At 56.1% G+C, this 16,859-nt stretch overlaps 2 protein-coding genes across 7 annotated transcripts in view; both read right to left on the bottom strand.

Moving 5' to 3' along the window:
• TNRC18 (trinucleotide repeat containing 18) overlaps nt 1-5,014 on the bottom strand; it is a 123,947-nt gene extending 118,933 nt beyond the window's left edge. For all 6 annotated transcript variants that reach the window (XM_021935628.2, XM_031664929.1, XM_031664926.1 and 3 more), the window contains exon 1: nt 1,873-5,014. The gene's annotated coding sequence lies outside the window, so the exon portion shown is untranslated. The remainder of the gene's footprint in view (nt 1-1,872) is intronic.
• Nucleotides 5,015-5,498: 484 nt separating this feature from the next.
• Nucleotides 5,499-9,123, bottom strand: LOC101000231. The gene is given in 2 exon segments (XM_031664936.1): nt 5,499-6,334; nt 6,336-9,123. Coding segments are annotated over 2 exon segments (741 nt in total). The 5' UTR covers nt 6,672-9,123; the 3' UTR covers nt 5,499-5,929.
• Between the last annotated feature and the right edge of the window lie 7,736 nt (nt 9,124-16,859).

Here is a 16,859-nt window from a genome sequence, read left to right as displayed (position 1 = left end):
GGGGGGTACCGACCAAGTGGCCAGAAATGAAATCAGGAGTAGCCCCTTTTCAGTGAAAAGTAAAATCCATACTCCTTCCGCCGGCGGCTTCAGGCTCCCAGGACCTGGCTCGGAAAAGTGACCGGCGGCGGTGGCGCGCTGCGCCCCAGCCCAGACTCTGCCTCGGCGGCTGCCGGGTCCTCCCGAAACCGGGCAGGGCTCCTCGGCTGCGCCCGGACAGCGTAAATACAAACCTCTTAAGTGTATTTTATTCCTGGGCGTCAAATGCTCCGGGGTTTAAAACCGTGAAGCCTTGCCACAAGAGGTCCGAAGTGTCTCCCAAAACACTCTGGCACTATCTGATCCGCAAAGTTTAATATTTAACCTTTTGGAGACCTCGCCTCCCTTTTCCGAGTTTGGTTTTTCCTGAGCTCGCCTTGAACCGCCGACGGAATGGTGTTTTTCTGGGGGTGGGAGGAGGGAGGGTCCAAAGCGGGTTTATTATTTTTAAAGAGGCTCGTGGTCCCCCCCCTTTCTCCCCCCGGGGGCACTACGAGTCCCAGAGCTCGAGTCCGAGGACCCGAGACGTGGCATTCTCGCCTAAGGACTGGAAAGAATCCTACAAAACAAGCTTTGGTTTCATTTTCCAACGCCCTGGCCTGAGATCCTGCAGCCCGAGGACGTGGCCTGGCGTGGGGGATTTGGGGGATGTCAAGAGGAGAAGGAAAGGGATCAAGGATCTCGCTTCTACTCCTAGCTTCCCCCCCACACACCCACCCCCCAAAATAACCTACAAAGAAAACCTTTGCAGCGCGGGCCGGCCAAGGGGCGCCTCCCCCACCGTTGGGTAAATCCCCCTGTAGTTCCAGTTTAAAGCTGTTTGTTTAAAAGATTTGTAGTTTGCGGATTCTCTTGGGGATCGGAGGGGGTCTTGGAGCCCACCCTTCCCTCGATCTGTCTGTCTGCAGCAGCTCACATTCCTGATTCTAGGAGGCCTGGGCGCTCTTAGAGCCGCCGATCACGCCAAAGCCACCGGCTCCCGGGTGCCCGCCCGGCGCCCTGCACTCCGCGCCCAGCCCCCCGAGCAGGAGACCCCCTCGGCTGCAAAACCCCTGGCCAAACCCGCCGGCCTTCCTCTCCAGCCCCCCTCCCCAACTTTGCTAAGGGTGCCTATTTTAACTCGGTTTTGGTTACAAACACCCCCTCCCTCCCTCCCTCGCTCTCTCCCATCAGGCTCTGGTTACCAGATCCGCGTTTACTTTGGAAAAATCTAAGATCGCCACATCCGAGGATACATGTCTTAAGGAGGCGATGAGCTTCCCGTGATTTTTTTTTTTTTTTTTTTTTTTGGTAAGAGATTCTTTGGGTAGCTTTTTAAAAGCCAGTGCCTCGCAGTATGACCAGGCGCCCCAGTTCGGGGAAGTCGGGGTGAAGCCCCCAGGAACACCCTCGCACTGGCAAACAAGCGGCATCGGCCATCTGCGGGCTCCGCTGCGTTCTCCCTACTTTTCTCCCCCTCTTAAATGGAGTTAAAATGGCTGAATTCCGGCTTTTAATTAAAAACAGCCTATAATCGAAAACGTCTCGGCGTCCCAGGCTCCCCCGCCGCCTGCTGGGAACCAAGAGAGGAACCGCCGCCCCTCGGCCGGGCCAGGCGGGCCGGAGCGGGGCTGGGGGCTCCCGTGGGCGCCCGGGGCGCAGCAGCCCACCCCCACCCCTCCCAGGGCGCCCCCTCCCAGCCGGTCCTGGTCCCCGATTCTGTAATCGGGAGCCAGACAGTAGCGGGGATCCCCCCCGCGCACCCCGAGGGGCAGGCGTGGTTGGGGGTCGAGCTGGAGAAGTTTGAAGACCATCGCGCCCGGCCGGGGGCCGGCAGGCTGACCGGCGGCGTACCTGGCGCGGCTGGGTTCACGGCTCCGGGCTCCGGCGACAACGACTCCGGTGGCTTCCCCGGCTCCCGGCGCAGCTAGGCGCCCGTGCTGCCTGCCATCCCGCGGCCGCCGCTCCCCTCCGCCACCCGCAGCCGCCTCACACTTTTTGCCCGCCTTTCCTTTTTTTGGTAGAAAACCGCTCCCCGGGCCGAGCGCTCGGCGCGCCAACTCCTCCGCCCTCCCGCGGCCCGGCTCCCGCAGCCCCCGGAAAAGCCAGCTTTCCTCCCGCCGAGCTCCCCGCTTTTTAATAAAATCCAGGTAGCGCCGGTTTAAAGAATCCCAAATCTCCATATACAGCCCGGGATTGGAAAAGGTACATTACACAACCCCCCTTTCAAGTTCCTCTCGCTGGATCTAAAAAAAAAAAAAAAAAAAAAAAGGCAGCGGGGGGGAGGTTGGAGGGGGTTGGGGGAGGGGAGCACTCTCCGGCAAAGAAACACGCATTGTTCCCGGGCGCCCGCCCCCCCTAGCCCGGCCCCCGGCCGCCGCGCATTGGCCGCGCGCGCCGCCAATCACGCGCATGTAAACACCTTGGCCCACAGCCATTCCTATAAAACCAATTACGGACCTAGGGGCTCCAGCAGTTTCCAGGCTCCCCTCGGCGGGGCTGAATGATCAAAACTGGTGGTGAGAATTTTTCCGGGCCGTTTCTAGGCAGCCCCCCCCCTCCACCAGCTCGGCCCCCCCCCCTCCCTCCTTTCTCCTTCTCCTCCCTTTTCCTTCCCCCCTCCCCCAGCGTCTGGGCTGAGTGATCAAAATAGAGGAAGATGGTTGTCGCCGCAATCCAGGGCTTTGCAAGGCGCGGTTTAATGGGCCGCCTGTCAGCTTCCTGCTCGCAGGAGGAGGTGACAAGCCAAGCGAGCCGGGGAGGGCCTGGGGCCCGGCGGGCTGCACCCCGCGCCCCGGGCCCCGGCCCCCGACCTCCCCTGGGGTGCGCTTCTAGTACGCGCGGTGGAGACGCCGAAACAGACAAGGGCTGCTTTTTCCCTTGTTTTTTTTTCTTCCTTTTAAAACAAAGCAGCGATTCATTCCCTCTCCCCCAGCAGCGCGGTCGGGTGGGATGGGCAGGCGAGAAGGCCGTTTTCCTAGCACTGGCCTGCGGGTCCCTCCCTGAAACGCGGTGTCAGATGGTTACTGATTAATATTTTGGAGAGGCCGCGGCGGCGGGCAGCGGGTGAGTCTCTAATCTTCTAAAAGGGGTTCCTATAGAAACGCGGATCGGGGCGCGCCCCCCGCTCGGCCCAGGCCGGGGCTGCGGCGCTTCGCACAGCGCGCCCCTCCCCAAAGTCCCTCTTTGCGTGGGCGCTCCCCTCTCCTTCCCCCCACCACAAAAAAATCAGAGCAGAAAAAAGGATTAGATCGGCTGAGCGCGAACTGAATCCCTCTCGATTCTGACATTTCAGCCTATTAGCATTTCTCCACGGAGCCTTCTGAAACCTATTAAAGTGTAATATTAAAAACCTCTTGGCTGGGGGCCTCTCTCGCCTTCCATCCGCCGCGCCCCCTCCAGGGAGGGCGAGACCGGGAAAAAAAAAATCTGTTGAGCTCAGAGGAAGTAGCCGCCAAGCCCAAAAAGTGCTTGGCTGGCCACGGCGGCCGTAGGGGGAAGGGAGCCCCAATCCCCCAGACTTTGTACTTTTATTTTGCTCTTTCAGCAAAATCCTTTCTGGGTTGAGTAGCCGTGAGCTGCCCGCGGCCGACCTACCTGACCGGGGGCGCAGGGAGTGCGGACCACGCCAGCAGAACTGTCCTGGGGGCCCCCGCACCCTCTCTGCAGCCCTGCAGGCCCCCGAGCCCGGCTAGGCATTACGTACCCTGGAAAGGAAGCTTGGAGGGGCAGAAATCCTTCCAATCCTGCCTCGAAGAGCAACTGCGGTGATAAGATTTTAATTAAAACAAGAGGAGCCCGCTCTTTCGCCCCGCGCTGCGGACTCAGCGTTTTCGCATTGCCCGTTCTGTTTTTTTAAATCAATTTTTAAGGCAACTTTTCGGGAGGGGGGGAAATGAGCGCGTTAGTGCCCATTCGTTCTATTTTCTTTTCTCCACTTTTAGAAAAAAAAAAGGTGGGGGGAGGCTTCGAGAACGAACTGGGGGGTGTCTAATTTAATTCCAGGATAAATTTGAGGAAAAAAGTTCAGCCTCTTGAGGGCAGTTTCAAGTTGCCCTTCCTGGAGCTTCCTGCGTTGGTTTCTAGGCTGCCCTCTTTTGGAAGCTGTAGCTCCGCTGGGGAGGAGGGAGGAGTGAAAAGGAAAGAAAGGAACGAAAATAGCCGGAGCCGAGGGGAACAAGCCACGGTGTCCGCGTTTGGAGCTGGCCGTGCGGGTCTCAGTGGCGGCCTCGGCATTCGGGGCGGCGAGAGGCGCCCGGTGCATCCCCGGGACGGCCAGGAGCAAAGACGGAGAGGAGAGGGGGGTTAGAGTAAGGAGGTATTGTGTCTGTGTGCCTTAGGGGAGGAGGGGACTGCAGGAATCGAATAAACGCAGTCGAGCTGCGCGGGGCTGCTGGAAGCCCAGGCGGGGGAAGGGGGCCGTGTGTGGGGGCGCAGAGCGCCCTTGAGCCTTACGCAGAGGTCTTGTGTGTTCCTAGTTAAGCCCTCCCACGCCCGAGGCCCCATCGCTTCCTCTCCACTCTCTTTGCCCACCAATATTCCAAGCCCAGACCCTAATTCTCCACCGCATTACCCCGCCCTGGATTTGGGGAATGTTTTTCTATATTTTAATATAGCTCAAGGAAAAAATATGTATATCTTGAGAGAGTTGGGGTGGGGAAAACAAAGGCTTGCGGAGTAGGAAAAAACAAAGGCCCATTTTTATAAATGTTTAATGTTTTCACCCCCTGGATGCTCCGAGACGCCGTAATTGTGACGGCGGGGTACGTGTGCCATAAATCATTTAGTTGCTAATAAAAATTCTGCCTGTTTGCCCTGGATTTGCCAATGGCGTTTGCATTTTTCAAGTGTGCGCCTCGGCAGCGTGACGAACCCAGCCGGTATTTCATTAGGGCCGTGGTGCCTGGGCTTTGTGCGCCCAGCCCCCTCGCGCGGGCCCCTTCCATACCCGCCCCCGGCACCCATTCCACATTTGCGCGGCCCTGCAGCCACCGGAGCCCGGCCAGGGCGCAGGGCCTGGGGAGGCAGTGGTGGTGGGGGCGGCCAGGATGCATCCTGCCCACGCTGGTTTTCCAGGGATGCCGCGTACGTGGGGGCGCGGGCGGGCTACGCGGAGAGGCCGCCAGCCCAGGCCAATCTATACGCACCCTGATCTCCGCCTGCTCCCCAGCCCCGCGCCCTGGTGTCCCCGCAGTCGCTGAGTAAACAGCGACTGGGAGCCATCTTGGGGCGGAGGACGGATCCCAAGCGAAGTAATGGGTGCAGCCCAGGTGCCTCCATTCGTAAAGGGGAGCCTCTAGGACATCCCTAACAAGGGTTCAGGGTCCAGGGAAACGCCCTCCCCAGTATGGTGGGCCACATTTAAATGTAAAAACCAGGCCTGGGTGCCACGGCCATAGGGCACAGGCCATAGGCCACCAGGTCCAGCCGCCATCTTACGCGCCCCACCCCCATTCCGTCCCTTCCCCTTCCCCCTCCCCGCCCCCTCACACTTTTGTTTACCCAGCGGGATAGGTGGCCAAAAACCCTGTGGACGCAATTGGAGTGGGTGTGTGTGTGTGTGTGTGTTTTACTGACTGGGTGGAAAATCGACTCGGGGGAGCGGGGTGGGTCTTCCTTGTAGCCCCAAACCACCGCAGTTGCGGGAGAATCTGCCCTGGCTAGCCGAGGCCCGGCCCACCGTGCTTCTCCACAGCCAGTCTGGGCCACCGGAGCCGAGGCCTTTCCTGTGTTCCTAGGCTACCGGCTCCGGCCTCTGCTCCCTGGACGCGTCCCGACTGACAAAATTCTCCCTCTTTGTTTTAAAACCAAAGGACAGGCCAACCTTGAGCCCGGCCGTCACCCCTGTCGCGCTTTTGTTGGCGCAGGCTCAGCCCCGACTGGTGCAGCTCCCGCGATCAGACGGCCTCCCTCAATTCGGCGTTGAACCCGGTTCTTCCCAAATTCTGGTGTTGCTGGCCGCTTGGACACGTTCTCCCCTTATCCTTCCCCCAGCGGGGGAAGAAAAAGCCAGCATCCTTTCCTTGGCGCGGCCACCCGAGCCACTTCACCCATCTCCCCAACCGCCTTTCCAGGCAGGGACCGAAGCCCCCCACTCTCCGCTGGCATCTCGGTGAAGGGCACCCCCTGAGGGATTGCCGGCTTCTACTGCCCGCTCAGAGGCCATGTGGCTGGGTGTCTTAAGCTCCGGTTTCCGCAGGTCCCGTGTCTGGCGGGCGCGGCTAAAACCCGGAGAGGCTGTGCCCGGGAAAGCCACGTTCGCTGTCCCCTCGCTGCGACAGACCCAGCCGCGATACAGCGCCAAGATACAGCGCCAAGTCGCGGCCGGGCCAACCCAGCCGGGAGCTGCCCGAACCTGCCTGGAAGACCAGGGACGCGGCGCCATCGCCCCACACCCCACCGAGACCAGGGCGCAAGGCGGGCAGAATTGGGACTGAAGCGCCAGGCCCAGCCCCGATGGATTCCAGCTCCTCTCGGCCCCGCCTCCGGCCCTGGCCTCTTCCTCCAGCCGGGGTCGGGTCCTCCACTCCACTGTTTGGCTGGGAAAGGACGGAGACGCGCTCGGTGCGCAGGGGGCCGGCTGCGGCCATAAATCTCCGGGCGGGCCCTCCTTCCCGTCGCTCACGCGGGGGTGCTCCAGACTGGTCTCGCATCCCGGGCCACGCCGCACGCCCTGCTCACCCCATCACGGCTTGGGGACCCCAAGACTGCGCAGGGAACCACGCCAAGAGCTTCTCCGTTCACCAAAGAGAGGGAACGGCCTCGTCCCTCGGTGCCAGCACCATCCATCCCTGAGGGCGCTGGACCCTGAGGTGGCCCGAGCTTCACAGGATCACCGCCTTGGGGTAGGGGCGCCCGGGCCTGGCATTCCTCTTAGAAAGGCTCGGTGAGACTGGGATGGGCGTGCAGCTGTCCACTCGAGCCCAACTCCGGTGCCACCTGCACTACGGAGGGGCGACGCCAGGGTCAGGGTCGAAGCGAGCGGCTTCTCAGAATTTAGCTTGCCACTTCTCCGCGGACCCTGCCTTCATCCCGTGTCTCCTCAGAGCCCTCTGCGGGCGCATAATGAGCCTTTTTTTTTTTTTTTTTTTTTTGGCATAGGAGGACCAGGGGGGGGGGGGGTGACTGTGGGCACCATGCGCGGAGGCGGGGGCTCATCTGGTTCCCACCGTCGGTGCCGCCGGATGCCCCAGGTTTTTCTCAACCGGGGTCCCGGCTTGGAGCCCTCGTTGGCTGCGTGCTTTGGCACAACCATGGGGAAAGCGGTAATTGGTCTCGCCCTTGTGGCTGCCTGGTGGAAGCGGCAGTTTTGACACACGGAACAGTCGTGGGGAGCAGATCCAGAGAGGGTGCATTTGCAATAATAACGCTTAATTTATCTCTGCCAGAGGGGCGGGAACAGGCCTTCGCGCTGGTGTCTTACATCAGCCAAGCAAACCATGCACGCGATCGGAGCCAACCACCTCCAGCGGGGTTTTGCTCCGGACTTAAGGTGCGCGGAAACCGAAGCATTCAGCCCTTCCTGGGTGCCTCCCGAAAACCTCACCATGCCAGTAACACGACTGCGAACGGCGGATGGCACATGCCGGGGGCTTGGGATGGGAGGGTTTGGAAACCTCGCTCCAAGGACGCCCTCATCCAAGGAGCTTCGGCTCCTTCCTAGAATTTCTAGAAGCACTTTTGGAGGGACCGAGGGCTTCCGGCCGGGCCCAGAGGAATTTGAGCGCTTGCCAGGGCAGGCGGGAGCGCAGCCTGGGAGTGGAGAGGCTGCTGGGCCACATTCCGGCCGAGCTTCCCCCGCTAGGCCCCAGCCCCGCCGCGGCGCCCTAGGAAGCACCTCTGAAAACAAAGCGCTGTGGTTTCAGCCCAAGGTTAAAGTCCACCGCGAGCGTGTTTTTTCCCCCCTCCGGAATCTAAGAGCGATAGCATTTCTCCAAATAAGCCGCCAATAAATCAGCTCCCGGGGGCGCCTGCTGAAGAGCTCTGGTGACCTTGGGGGATGGTTTTTCTGCCTGACCCGTCCGAGCACAGGCTTGGGGGAGGGGGGCGCAGTGTCAGCCCTACCCTCTCCAGAGAGACGCAGAAGAGGGAATGGCCAAGGGCATTCGTGGGTGATTACAGCAGTACGTGTGTACCCAGAGGGGATGGGAGAGACTTGGAATGGGGGAAAGGAACAACTGTGGTTATCCGGGGGCCTGTAGTTACTCGATCAGGAGGCGTTTGTGATTGCGAGGAGTGCTGCTTGCTGTCGGTTCAACAATTGCACGGAGCGCCTGCGGTGTCCGCACAGTTCTAGGCATGGGGAAAGCGCCACTGGGGACAGACACAGCCGCTTTGGGGCCCCGTGTCTTTGTCTGCCTAGGACTGGATGTGTTTGTGGTGGTGTGACTAATGGGATTTATGGATGTCAGTGCCAGGGTGACTGATGAAGGGCTTGGCAGCACGTGTGTTTGGGGAGAGGCGCTGCACCTAGGTGGGGAGTGGGTGCCCCGGGAGAGGACTGTTCCTTCTCTTAGAGGTTCCTTCCCTTACCCCCTCCCTGCCGGCTCCCTGCTTTGTTTAGGCCTCTGAACCCCTCCCAGGCAGGCCTGTGCAAGCTGAGAGTTCTGCAGCAAATTCCACTGCCAGCCTGGCCCTCAGAGGCACCTCTGCACGCCCCACCTCTCCTAGCTCCACCTCCTTAGCACACGCCTTGCGTCCCAAATCCAGGCTATCCCACCCCCTTCCCACGCAGAGCCTTTCCAGTTTCCTCTTTTCCTGTCTGAATTCCTCGTGGTGCGCTCTGAGGCCTGCTTCAGGCAGGCTTTGACAACCCTATGATTTGGGCACCGGCATACCCATTTAACAGATGAGAAAGTTGAGGGCAGAAAGGAGACGTGACAAGCCCATGCAGCCAGGAAGTAGCAGGCACCCTGAACTAAACCAGGCAGCTTGCTGGGGACCCCAGTGTGGAAGCCCTGTGCCCCTGGGAGCCCCAGCCTGGCTGAGACTCGCTTAGAGAAGGTAGAGGCGGCCGGGCGCGGTGGCTCATGCTTGTAATCCCAGCACTTTGGGAGGCCGAGGCAGGTGGATCACCTGAGGTCGGGAGTTCAAGACCAGCCTGACCAACATGGAGAAACCCCGTCTCTACTAAAAATACAAAATTAGCCAGGGTGGTGGCACATGCCTGTAATCCCAGCTACTCGGGAGGCTGAGGCAGGAGAATCGCTTGAACCCGGGAGGCGGAGGTTGCGGTGAGCCGAGATCACGCCATTGCACTCCAGCCTGGGCAAAAAGAGCAAAACTCTGTCTCAAAAAAAAAAAAAAAAAAAAAAGAAGGTAGAGGCAAGGCCACTCCCATGACACATGACACACCCCGCCACCCATGTACTGTGCTAACCATCAGTCCTCCCTGCCACTTGGTAGAGGCTGTCTCCTTCCCTGGCCTGGCATGGGGAAGAAGGGGGGCAGTGAAGGTCAGAGGAGCAGTATGAGACCCTGGTTTGGCCTGGGGCGCAATAGGGGGATGAGGTCAAAGTAACCCAGGGGTCACCTTGGAGATCAGGAGAGCCGTGGCTGGAGAGCAGGAGCTCCTGTGTAATTCCACAGAACCTAGCGCAGACTGAGGTTCAGGGCAAACCTAGAGAATCCATATCCCCTGTCCCTTGGGATCATCTTTTTTTTTTTTTTTTTTTTTGGAGAGATGGGGTCTCGCTATGTTACCCCAGCTGGTCTTGAAGTCCTGGCTTCAAGCAATCCTCCCACCTCAGCCTCCCAAAGTGCGGGGTTACAGACCCAAACCACCAAGCTTGGCCTCCCTTGGGGTCTCTTCTTTTTTTCTTTTTGAGACAGGGACTTGCTCTGTCACCCAGGCTGTAGTGCAGCAGTGCAACCACAGCTCGCTGCAGCCTCAGCCTTTCGAGCTCAAAAAATTCTCCTGCCTCAGCCTCCCAAGTAGCTGGGACTACAGATTGTGCCACCACGCCAGGTAGCTTTTTTTTTTTTTTTTTTTTGAGGCGGAGTCTCGCTCTGTCGCCCAGGCTGGAGTGCAGTGGCACTATCTCGGCTCACTGCAAACTCTGCTTCCCGGGTTCATGCCATTCTCCTGCCTCAGCCTCCCTAGTAGCTGGGACTACAGGCGCCTGCCACCTTGCCCGGCTAATTTTTTTGTATTTTTAGTAAAGATGGGGTTTCACTGTGTTAGCCAGGATGGTCTCGATCTCCTGACCTCGTGATCCACCCATCTCGGCCTCCCAAAGTGCTGGGATTACAGGCTTGAGCCACCGCGCCCGGTCTCTTTTTTTTTTTTTTTTTTTAATGTTTTATAGAGATGCGGGGAGGGGAGGTCTCATGATGTTGCGCAGGCTGGTCTCGAACTCCTGGCTTCAAGCAATCCTCCCTCCTCGGCCTCTCAAAGTGCTGGAAGCCACTCACAGGTGTGAGCCACCACGCCTGGCCGAGCTTCATTTCCCAATCTAGAAGTCTCTCATACAGGCCAGGCGCGGTGGCTCAAGCCTGTAATCCCAGCACTTTGGGAGGCCGAGACGGGCGGATCACGAGGTCAGGAGATCGAGACCATCCTGGCTAACCCGGTGAAACCCTGTCTCTACTAAAAAAATACAAAAAACTAGCCGGGCGAGGTGGCGGGCGCCTGTAGTCCCAGCTACTCGGGAGGCTGAGGCAGGAGAATGGCGTAAACCCGGGAGGCAGAGCTTGCAGTGAGCTGAGATCCGGCCACTGCACTCCAGCCTGGGCGACAGAGCGAGACTCCGTCTCAAAAAAAAAAAAAAAAAAAACAAACAAACAAAACAGCACTCCGGCTCTCTCTCTCTCTCTCTCTCTCTCTCTCTCTCACACACACACACACACACACACACACACACACACACACACAGTCTCTCTCATCACCTCTCCCCTCCCTCCCCTTTTTTTCCTTTTTATCCTTCTTTGGCATTTTCTTTCAAGCAGAAAATAAAAACATTTCCCATGGCTACAGCTTTGAAAGCTTCCCTCTCCTTTCAGCCTCCATCCCACACCCACCCCAATGTCAATCCATTTCTAGAGCCAGCGTTGAGTCAAAAACAAACCCACAGAGATCAAGCCTGACAGGCCCCTCCCGGCTGCCCTACACTCTCTCTTCATGTATTGGTCTGCCTTCACCCCAGAGAGGGGCAGGAGGTAGGAATCCTATCACACACACACACACAGACAGGCACACACACACTCCGTTTCTATGGCCATGGAGACTCTCTAAAGAACCTTCTAAGCCGGGCGTGGTGGCTCACGCCAGTAATCCCAGCACTTAAGAGGCCAAGGCAGGTGGATCACCTGAGGTTGAGAGTTCGAGACCAGCCTGGCCAACATGGTGAAACCACGTCTCTACTAAAAATACAAGAATTAACTGGGCTTGGTGGTGGGTGTCTGTAGTCCCAGCTACTCAGGAGGCTGAGGCAGGATAATTGCTTGAACTCGAGAGGCGGAGGCTGCAGTGAGCTGAGATCATGTCATTGTACTACAGCCTGGGCAACAGAGCAAGACTCTGTTCCAAAAAAACAAAACAAGAATATTCTAGAGCCGTTCCTGCCAGAAAGACCTGCTCACTTAGTTCCATCTGCTGGAGGTGTCTGGTCGTCCCCTACCTGCCCCTGCCCCTGCCCTCCTCTCCTGGCCCGATTGCCACAGATCCTCGTCTGTGGGGCTATCTGTTGTAGATTGAAGAGAGTCCCCCCCAAATTCATATATTTGATTCCTAACCCCTAATACCTTGAAATGTGACCTTATTTGGAGAGAGGGTCATTGCAGATGTAATTAAGATCAGGTCATACTGGAGTCCAGTGGGCCCTAATTCAACATGACTGATGTCCTTATAAAAAGAGGACATTTGGGTGCAGTGGCTCATGCCTGTAATCCCAGCAATTTGGGAGGCTGAGGCAGGAGAATTGCTTAAGCCCAGGAGTTTGAGGCCAGACTGGGCAAGACCCTGCCTCTACAAATTTTTTTTTTTTTTTCAATTAACCAGGCATGGTGGCACATGCCTGTAGTCCCAGCAGCTTGGGAGGCTGAGGTGGGAAGATGGCTTGAGCCCAGGAAGTCGAGGCTGCAGTGAGCTGTGATCATGCCACTGCACTTCAGCCTGAGCAATAGAGCAAGATCCTGTCACCAATAAAAGGAAGATATTTGGAGTCAAACAGCTATGGAGGGAAGATAATGTAGAAAGATGTGGAGGGGGGTGGACACACCAGAGAGGCCTGGGACAGACCCCTCACGCTCTGCCAACACCTGCCACCTTGGACTAGAGACTTGATCTTGGACTTCAAGCCTCTAGAACGGTAAGAGAATACATTTCTGTTGTTTAAACCACCAGTTAGTGACACCTCACTATGGCAGCTCAAAGAGACTCAGACACCATCCCAAATCTAAGAGCCTACAAGGGTTAAGTGAGAACCATTGACCCTTGTAGCTCCTGGCAGTTCCAACCAGCTGTCTCCAGGGTGCCAGATCTGCTGTTGTTCCAGGGAAGCTGGTCTATCAGTCAGAATAGGCCAGGTTATGCTGCAGTGAGAAATATCCCCTACATCTCAATGGCTTGATGCAACACAGAAAAACATATTCTCCTCTTCATATTGTCAACACAGCCCAGGTGCTGCTCCCAGGCCACTGACCTCCTTGTGGTGTCTGGACAGCCTGAGCCACTTAGAGTTCACGAGTTGTCCACCTGCATGTGAGGTCACCACGGGGCATGCACAGACTCCCATGTCCCTGGTGCTCACATGATCACACTTAGCTGAGGGGTGCTGGAGAGTTTTGCTGTGCCCGGGAAGGGGAGAAAAACCAGGTATTGGTGAGTTTAGACAATGCTGGCCATACTTGCAAAGCCACATCTCCTGAGTTGCTAACTTTGGCACTTCTTTTAAAATTGTGGTAAAATGCACATCACATTTACCCATCTTAATCCACCCCCACCTTTTTTTTTTTTTTTTTTTTTTGAGGTGGAGTCTTGCTCTGTCACCCAGGCTGGAGTGCAGTAGCACAATGTCTGCTCACTGCAAGCTCCACCTCCTGGGTTCACGCCATTCTCCTGCCTCAGCCTCCTGAGTAGCTGGGACTACAGGCATCCGCTACCACGCCTGGCTAATTTTTTTGTATTTTTACTAGAGACGGGGTTTCACTGTGTTAGCCAGGATGGTCTCGATCTCCTGACCTCGTGATCCGCCCGCCTTGGCCTCCCAAAGTGCTGGGATTACAGGCGTAAGCCACCGTGCCCGGCCCCCCGACTTTTTTATTAGATGGAGTCTTCAGTGGTATGATCTCAGCTCACTGCAACCTCCACTTCCCGGGTTCGAGCGATTCTCCTGCCTCAGCCTCCTGAGTAGCTGGGATTACAGGCACCCGCCACCACGCCCGGCTAATTTTTTGTATTTTCAGTAGAGACGGGATTTTGCCATGTTGGCCAGGCTGGTCTGAAACTCCTGACCTCAGGTGATCCACCCACCTCAGCCTCCCAAAAGTGCTGGGATTACAGGTGTGTGCCACTGCGCCCGGCCACAATCTTAACCCTTAAGTGCACAGTTCAGTGGCATCAAGCACATTCGCACTGTTGTGCAGCCATCACCACCATCCATCTCCAGAGCTGTTTTCTATCTTCCCAAACTGAAACCCTGTCCCCTCTAAACACTCCTGATTCCCCTCTCCCAGCCCCTGGCTATTGTACTTTCTGTCTCTATGAATTTAATGATCCTCGGCCTCCCAAAGTGCTGGGATTACAGGCTTGAGCCACTGCGCCCGGCCGCGGCTGCACCATTTTATACTCCCAGCAGCAGTGCAGCAGGGTTCCAGTTTCTCCACATCCTCACTAATGCTAGTTATGCTCCGGTTTAATTTTATTACCATTATTATGATTTTAGAGACAGGATCTCACTATGTAGCCCAGGCTGGCCTCAGCCTCCCAAGTAGCTAGGACTATAGGCACATGCTACCACGCCTGGCTAATTTTTTTTTTTTATTTTTGTAGACCCTGTTTTGTAGCCCTAGCTTCTCACTGTGTTGCCCAGGCTGGTCTCAAACTCCTGGGCTCAAGCAGTCCTCCTGCCTTGGCCTCTCAAAGTCCTGGGATTAGCATGAGCCACCATGTCCAGTCTCTTTTATTTTTATGTATTTACTTTAAAGAGATGGGGTTTTGCTATGCTGCCCAAGCTGGTCTTGAACTCTTGGCCTCAAGCAATCCTCCCATCTCAGCCCCCCAAAGTGCTGGGATTACAGATGTGAGCCATCCCACCCAGCCTGTCTTTTTCTATTAAGAGACAGGGTCTTGCTCTGTCACCCAGGCTGGAGTGCAGTGGTGTGATCTCGGCTCACTGCAGCCTTAACTTCCTGGGCTCAAGCAATCCTCCAGCCTCAGCCTCCCAAGTAACTGGGACCACAGGTGCACACCACCACACCTGGCAATATATATATATATATATATATATTTTTTTTTTTTTTTTACTTTTGTAGAGATGGGTTCTCATTATGTTGCCCAGGCTGGTCTTGAACTCCCGACCTCAAGCATCCTCTCACCTCTGACTCCCGAGTAGCTCATTTTTTTAAAACTTTATAGAGAAGGGGTCTGACTATATTGTCCAGGTTGGTCAATGTGATCCACCACCCTTGGGACCACAGGTGTGTGCCACCATGCCTGGTTTGACCCAATGTTTCCTGACCAGGACAGGACCGAGGCCAACTGTATTGGTTTCTGGTGGCTGCTATGACTGAGGACCACAAACTGCGTGGCTTTAAGCAAGAGAAATGTTTTTCTCTCACAGTTTAGGAGGCCAGAAGTCCATAATGAAGGTGTCAGCAGGCTTGGGTCCTTCTTGGGGACTCTGATGGTGACACTGTTCTGGGCCTCTGTGCTTTCTGGTGGCTCCCAGTTGCATCGCCACAATGTCACCATCTCTACTGTCACAAAGCCACCTTCCCTCTATGGCTGTGTCTTCATGACCTTCTCCTCTTTTTTTATTTCTTCATGTTTTAAGTTTCTTTGTAGAGACAAGAGTCTCAAAAAAAAAAAAAAAAGCCAGGCGCGGTGGCTCAAGCCTGTAATCCCAGCACTTTGGGAGGCCGAGACGGGCGGATCACAAGGTCAGGAGATTGAGACCATCCTGGCTAACACGGTGAAACCCCGTCTCTACTAAAAATACAAAAAACTAGCCAGGCGAGGTGGCGGGCGCCTGTAGTCCCAGCTACTCAGGAGGCTGAGGCAGGAGAACGGCGTAAACCCGGGAGGTGGAGCTTGCAGTGAGCTGAGATCCGGCCACTGCACTCCAGCCTGGGTGACAGAGCAAGACTCCATCTCAAAAAAAAAAAGAGTCTCACTCTGTTGCCCATGCTGGAGTGCTATGGTGGCATCGCAGCTCACTGCAGCTCTTGACGCCTGGGTTCAAGCCACCCTCCCACCTCCTGAGTAGCTGGGACTACAGGCATGCACCACCATGCCCAGCTAATTTTTTATTTTTGGTAGACATGGGGTCTTGCTGTGTTGCCCAGGCTGGTCTTGAACTCCTGGCCTCAAGCAATTATCTGGCCTCAGCCTTCCAAAGCATTGGGATTACAGGCATGAGCCACCACACTCAGCCTGAACTCAGATCCTGACTGTGCTATATCCTCCCAGTGACAACCCTTGTTGTCACTGTTCCCAACATGCTTGTCACCTCTACAAGCCTGTGAGGCTGTGTGAGCTTCCCAGGGTCCCTAGAATAAAAACTGGGTGGTTTACACCACAGAAACATAATTGGCCTCACGGTTCTGGAGGCTGGAGTTCGAGATCAAGGAGTGGGCAGGGCTGATTCCTCCTGAGGCCTCTCCTTAGCTTGTAGACGCCGTCTTCTCCCTGCGTCCTCACATGGTCGTCCCTCTGTGCGTGTCTGTCCTAATCTCCTCTTCTTATAAGGACATCAGGCATATTGGATTAGGGCCCAACCTAATAACTTCATTTTAATTTAATCACCTCTTTTAAAGACCGTATTTCCAAATAACAGTCACACTCAGAGGAATTAGGGGTTAGAACTTCAACATATGAATTTGTGAGGGACATAATTCAGCCCACATCAGAGGCTCTTCACTTTATTGTTTTATTTTACTTTTTGAGACAGGATCTCATTTGTCACCCAGGCTAGGGTGCAGTGGTACAATCACAGCTCACCGTAGCTCCGATCTCCTGGGCTCAAGCGATCCTCCCACCTCAGCCTCCTGGGTAGCTGGGACGACAGGTGTGTGCCACCACACCCACCTAATTTTTTATTTTTTGGAGAGACAGGGTCTTACTATGTTGCCCAGGCTGGTCTCAAACTCCTGGCCTCAAGCGATCTTCCTTCCTTGGCCTTCAAAAGTGCTGTGATGACAGGCGTGACCCTCCCTTTTTTCTATCACTCTCTGCCCCATGGCTGGCCCATCAGACCTCAGTGAGTGTCCATTCAATGAATGAATGAAGTGATATCATCTCAGTAGGGTTTTCAAGGATGAATAGGAGTTTGCTAGGCAGAGAAGGCACAGAGGGCATTCCAGGCTTAAAGAACAGCCGAGGCCAAGGCCTGGAAGCCTCCGAGTGGGGCTGCCTGTCTCGCAGGTCACATGCCAGACCTGGGGCAGGGAAGAGAGCTGTAGCCCCCCTCAGTCAGCGCAGGCCAACCTGCTCCGCATGAGCCAGAGTCCAGCCAACCTCCACAGGGACCAGGGCCCCAGCGCCTCTGCTCACAGGAGCTAGCTCAGATGATTTTCAGTATCTCTTTTCCCCTTCACGCCTGAGTGGCTTGAGCGGTATTTATTTAACTTTCATTGTATCGGTGTTTTTGTTGAAAGCACAGGAATTATTCATGGCTGGTTTT

The sequence above is a fragment of the Papio anubis genome, chromosome 4 (genome assembly GCF_008728515.1).
Source record: "Papio anubis isolate 15944 chromosome 4, Panubis1.0, whole genome shotgun sequence".
NCBI classification, from domain to species: Eukaryota; Metazoa; Chordata; class Mammalia; order Primates; family Cercopithecidae; genus Papio; species Papio anubis.
Note: the sequence above shows the minus strand (reverse complement) of the source record. Positions and strands in the feature narration are given on the sequence as shown.